Source organism: Oncorhynchus kisutch, linkage group LG2 (assembly GCF_002021735.2).
Source record: "Oncorhynchus kisutch isolate 150728-3 linkage group LG2, Okis_V2, whole genome shotgun sequence".
Taxonomy (NCBI): Eukaryota; Metazoa; Chordata; class Actinopteri; order Salmoniformes; family Salmonidae; genus Oncorhynchus; species Oncorhynchus kisutch.
The window spans coordinates 31,881,570-31,887,816 of record NC_034175.2 but is presented as its reverse complement, the minus strand read 5'-3'; the positions used below and the strand labels follow the sequence as shown (position 1 = coordinate 31,887,816).

The following is a 6,247-nucleotide window of genomic DNA, read 5'->3' as shown; positions in this document are numbered from 1 at the left end:
GGTGCCACAGGGTTCAATTCTCTTCTCTGTATACATCCATGATGTCGCTCTCGCTGCTGGTGATTCTTTGATCCACCTCTAAGCAGACGACACCATTCTCTATACCTCTGGCCCTTCGTTGGACACGGCTTTAACTAACCTCCAGACAAGCTTCAATGCTATACAACACTCCTTCCGTGGCCTCAAACTGCTCTTAAATGCAAGTAAAACTAAATGCTCTTCAACCGATCGCTGCCCGCACCTGCCTGCCCGTCCAGCATCACTACTCTGGACCGTTCTGACTTAGAATATGTGGACAACTATAAAATATCTAGGTGCCTGGTTGGACTGTAAACTCTCATTCCAGATTCACTTTAAACATCTCCAATCCAAAATTAAATCTAGAATCAGCTTCCTATTTCGCAAAATAGCATCCTTCACTCATGCTGCCAAACATACCCTTGTAAAACTGACCATCCTACCGATCTTTGACTTCGGCGATGTCATTTACAAAATAGCCTCCAACACTCTACTCAACAAATTGGATGCAGTCTATCACAGTGCTATCCGTTTTTGTCACCAATGCTCCATATACTACCCACCACTGCAGCCTGTATGCTCTCGTTGGCTGGCCCTCGCTTCATACTCATTGCCAAACCCACTGGCTCCAGGTCATCTACAAGTCTCTGCTAGGTAAAGCCCCGCCTAATCTCAGCTCACTGGTCACCATAGCAGCACCCACCCGAAGTAAGCGCTCCAGCAGGTATATCTCACTGGTCACCCCCATAGCCAATTATTCCTTTGCCTGCCTATCCTTCCAGTTCTCTGCTGCCAATTACTGGAACGAACTGCAAAAATCTCTGAAGCTGGAGACTCTAACCTCCCTCACTAGCTTTAAGCACCAGCTGTCAGAGCAGCTCACAGATCACTGCACCTGTACATAGCTCATCTGTAAATAGCCCATCCAATCTACATTATCCCCATACTGTATTTATTTATTTATGTATCTTGCTCCTTTGCACCCCAGTATCTCAACTTGAACATTGATCTTCTGCGCATCCTACCATTCCCGTGTTTAATTGTTATATTGTAATTAACTTGCTAACATAGCCTATTTATTGCCTTACCTCTCTTATCCTACCTCATTTGCACATGTTGTATATAGATTTTTCTACTGTATTATTGATTGTATGTATGTTTATTCCATGTGTAACTCTGTGTTGTTGTATGTGTCGAACTGCTTTGCTTTATCTTGGGCAGGTTGCAGTTGCAACCTACCTGGTTAAATAAAGGTTAAATAAATAAATAAAAATATTTGAGCAATTACATTATCAAAATACTTTTAGACTTTTACTCAAGTAGTATTTTGCTGGGTGACTTTTACCTTTACTTGAGTAATTCTCTGTTAAGGTGTATATACTTTTACATCTCAAATCTGTTTATTTTGAAAACATTATGTTTGGCTTTTATGCTCTGGTGTTTTCACTGTGATCTGGCTGTGTCGTGTAACTAAATATGGAATGGAAATATACCGAGTGTCCAAATACAATCGGATGAAATTCAATTATACGCTTTGATACATTCAGATTGTTTCTACATGGCTAGGTCCACATATTTATTTTTTCTCCACACAATGAAAATGAACCCACTCATTATCGTACCTTCTGTCTGTTTAATGGCCAACCGCAACAAATGTTATACATCAGAGAGATGACTAATATGTTTATTCAGCTGCAGATTATATTATTCAGTACAGTAAAATGATACAGAAAATGTCCCCAACTCCAGCCTATATCTCTAGCCAGACATTTACAGATTTACAAATATACATGTTGTAAATCAAGAACTTGTCACCTTACGTCATTTGCATTGAATATTTACTCATTCAGTTTTCAACAAAATATTGTAACTGCAAAAATAACTGCATTATATATACACATTTGAGTCATATTAAACCACTTAACGTGGGAATCTAATTAGCATAAATACAAACTCCCCATAAAATTCTGTCAGTTTAAGCTAGAGATCTGTTTTTGCTTTAGATGCGTCTCAATCCACCGCATCCGCCTATGTTACACTTCCGCATCTGCAGTGAAAGGTGACAGAGCTAGAGCGGTGTTTGTCAGAACATGACACATCTCACAAAATTGTCTGTAGCGTCCGAATGGTTTGGGCTACAAACTATAATCGTTCCCTCTATGGAAAGATGGGTCTCTCATGAACACTATGGTGTTCTCTGTTTTGCTCTACGACCCCCACAAGCATCAGAAGTTGATACAGCCAATCTGCCAACCTCCGTCTGTAGCTTTCGAACAGTTTGACCCATCTGTGTAAAGGTGAGACTCTTACGAACACATACATATGGGTTGTTTTTGTAGGATTTCCACAGGCCTCACAAGACTTGTCTGAATGTCCCACGGTACCAGTCGAAAAACATGTATGGAAGTTTGTTCTTAAGTGTCTGTCCTATACCTTTAACATATAAGGATGGAGTATGTTTAGTGCCAAAAATATAGGGTTAAATACATGTAAAAATGTTTCCAGATTTTTCTTATATGTTAAAGGTATAGGACAGACACTTAAGAACAAAGTTCCTTTATATTTCTTTGGTGGGTGACTATCTGTTGTTCCATGTAGTGAATCAATGTGTTTGTATGGGCTAATAGCAGTAAGGCCAATGCTTTCTTCTTCATCAAATCATTTTTATATAAAAAAATTCTAATTCGAAATCAAGTAACAAAATGTTCCATGGTATGACCTGCTTAAAGCAATTCCATATTGTTTAGTAATTAGCCTCCCTCCCAGCTTAGACAGGGCATAGCAATATAAAACACATAATGGGATATGTACAGTGTAAACCATTTACACCAACTGTATAGGCATTACGTAAATAAATAAACACATATGGAGTGATTTGAAGTTAATTAATTGGTAAATTTGATATGGACCCCATGTCAATATGCTCCCCTGCCTTAAATATAAGCGATAAGTGACCTTTGCCTTTAGGCTGAGTTTGCAGTTTTGATAGTTCAAGCTGAGCTCAAAATCAGGCTGCTCCATATTAATTGCATCATATTAAGCCTTGTTCACACTCGTTTGAAGTGATAAAAAAATGCATATCTGATTTTAATATATTCTTTTTTCTGCAGTCTGAACAGACAAAAAGCACATCGAATTGGATATTTCAAGACCCAATTTGGACTATATTTGTAAATTATTTGACTTGTGTCTGAACAGTCAACTCTGATTTATTTGCCTTCTAGTATTTTTTTACTGTTATTTGGCGTATCGTGTTGTTTGCAAGCTTCTCAGTTGACAGTTTGACAACAACATGTGGTAGCTATCTAGCTTGTTAATTGTTTACAAACACATTGGTGATTTGTGCTAGCAAGCTAAACAGCTACCTAGCAAGCTTGTTGACTGCTTTGGCTAGCCAAAAATGACTAGTTCTGAAAGTTGGATCACCTTATCCTTTGAGGCTTTAAAAGTGTTCTTACGCTATGATTTTGAACATTCAAAGCAACTGGGAGACTTCCATGGCAGGCATTGTTGTCAGTCACCTTAACTTAATACCAGTACACAACAACTGGACACACACCCGCAATTCCAATGACAACTTGAGTAACAATGTAAGCAATTGACTACAATCTGAACACACACAAATCCGATTTGGTCACTTGTAACTTGCTGTTTGTACAGTCAGTATTCCAAAATGGATTTGAAAAACTAAATGGATTTGAGTATTAAGGCCTGCAGTGTGAACAAAGCTTTAGACGGTCTAGCACCCAAACAATGGTTACAGCCTGATAATTCTTTGCTCACTATCGCAAAACAAAATTCTCAGTTTCTTACACAAATGTAACACCTCAAATCAAACCCTAGATGCAGAAATCAACTAGGTGCAATCACCTTCAAAAGCTTCCTCAACTTCTTTCTGGTTTAATAAAGAACTACCACAATCTCTTCCTACTGGTGTTGATGTTTAGGTGTTGCTGCTGCTGTTGTCGGTGGCAGTTTTGGAGAAAGGAGCAGGGGTAGAAAGGTAGCCCTTGAACAGACTCATCACCCTCTGCTTGTACGTCTTAATGGCAAAGAAGTAGATGACAGGGTCCAGACAACAGTTAAGGTTCATCATGGAGACAGTCACCTGCAGGGACACAATGCCTTTTTAATTAAAAAAAATTGTTGAGGATTTCAATGTATCACAAAGAAAAGAAAACTCACAGTTCCCTAAACAGTCAGATATACTGACTGACAGCCAGACAGACACACAAACACACACACACAACAGGATGCATCTCGGGCATAAATGTAAATCTACCATGTTTTATAGAAAGACAGACCCACCAACAGTCTCCCCAACCGACAGACAGACAAACAAACAGACCAACGAACAGACCAACAACTGACATACAGACATTCACTTTAGCAGGTCCTACCTGTAGGGAAGCCTTGAATGTCCGCATCTCGTCACACTTGGGCTGGCCCAGCATCTTCCTCAGCATGAACTGCATGATGTTGAGGTGGTAGGGGCTGAAGCACAGGACGAAGGTGAGGAGGATGAGGAGGATGATATTGTTGGCTCTTTGGCTACGACCCAAGCGGCCCGTCAGTGGGTTCTGTTTGGCCGTGCGACTCAGTTTGAGATTGATCCGGGTGTAACACACAATGATGACCAGTAGGGGGAGACAGAAGGAAACCGTACAGGCCAGGAAGAGAAGATAAGGGGTGGAGCGAGTACCCTCAAAGGTGAAGTACTCCATGCAGGTTCGTCGGCCTCTGTGGTCATGGAGCATGGTACGGAAGAGCAGGGGGGCGGTTTCCAGGCACACCAGTAGCCAGACGAGGCAGCAGACCGCTCGCACCACTTTGACACTCCGCAGGTACTGTAGCCGGTGGGGGTGGACCATGGCCAGGTACCGGTCTAGACTGATACATGTCATGAAGGCAATTCCTGGTGGAAGAGAGGGAGACGGGATATTGAATGGGTGGATGAATAAACAGAAGACACTAACCAGCAGACAGGCAAGCAGACAGAGAAAAAAATTGACAGACTGACACATACACACACATCCAAAAAGTAGGGCATAAATGTAAATGTTTTATATAAACCTGTGAGAAAAAGTTATTTTTGACTATAACAACAACCCACTGCGGAATGCTGCAGCTCTTACACAGTTTTCCCCATACAATACACACACACACCTTACCTGAGTATGTGTTTGAAAAGAACAACATAGTAGCCAGCCTGCAGAGCAAATCCCCAAAGGGCCAGTCAAACTGTCTGATGTAGTAAGTGACTCTCCCTGGCAGTGCCAATGTGAACAATGCATCAGACACAGCCAGGTTGACCAGGTAAACAGACGTGGAGTTGAACTTCTGCTTCTTCTGACAGGTCACATACAGGACAAGGCAGTTGCCACATACACTGATGAGGAACACCAGAGAGTAGAAGATTGGGAAGATGATCAAGGCAGCTTTCTGGTAGACAAAGACGTCACACATCTGGTTGGTGTCAGAGGTGTTTAAATCCACCGGGTCCACAGAGATGTTGGTAGACATTTCTCCTGTTGAGAAAAAAATATGTTTGAGAAAAAAAGTTGTGAATGAACCCTGATGAATAACCCAAAAAGCTGGTTGAGATCCATTGAATACTTTATGGAGAACACAATAATCTAGTGTGCTGGAGTTTAAACTGTAACAGCTAATTACATTCAAAAAACGGATTTGTCCAAAAGGGACACAAATAAATAAATACTGAGCTAACACATATATTAACAATACATATATTAACTTCTACAACTATAGTTAATCAATACTGAATTAATAGACATTTTGCTTTGAATATAAATGATTGCATATCTATAATGACAAATATGCAAAAAGACTTCAGCGTTTCACCTGCTATCCAAGACAGTCTGTTAACTCTGGTGTTTGAAAGTAAAGTGACTTGGAGAACTGTTTGTAAACACTTTTGAAGAGAATGACTGTGTCGCAAATCCCACCCCCACTTTCTTCAGAAGAGGTAGTGCAAAGTTACATTTTTGTCACAACCAGTCAAATGCCATTTTCAAGGTGCCTGGTATTAAGTTGAACACTTCAACAATGTGTGTTCTTCCAGTTTATCTAAGACCATGATCTATCAATGTAGATGATCTGATCAATTAGATAAAGATTACATCTAGAAATCAAGTTGAGGTGTATAATGATGATCACAACATGGCCAGTGTTTTCTCTGCAAAACACACATGCTAAATCTAGGGCATCA

The 6,247-nt window shown here is 40.4% G+C and overlaps 1 protein-coding gene across 1 annotated transcript; it reads right to left on the bottom strand.

The window, feature by feature from the left end:
* Positions 1 to 1,637: 1,637 nt before the first annotated feature.
* On the bottom strand, positions 1,638 to 5,901 carry LOC109904032 (G-protein coupled receptor 183). The gene is made up of 4 exons (XM_020501101.2): positions 5,881 to 5,901; positions 5,190 to 5,546; positions 4,419 to 4,933; positions 1,638 to 4,126 (listed from the first exon to the last, which is right to left on the bottom strand). The coding sequence occupies exons 2-4, from the start codon at positions 5,539 to 5,541 to the stop codon at positions 3,962 to 3,964; spliced, it is 1,032 nt and encodes a 343-aa protein (XP_020356690.1). The 5' UTR covers positions 5,542 to 5,546; positions 5,881 to 5,901; the 3' UTR covers positions 1,638 to 3,961.
* Between the last annotated feature and the right edge of the window lie 346 nt (positions 5,902 to 6,247).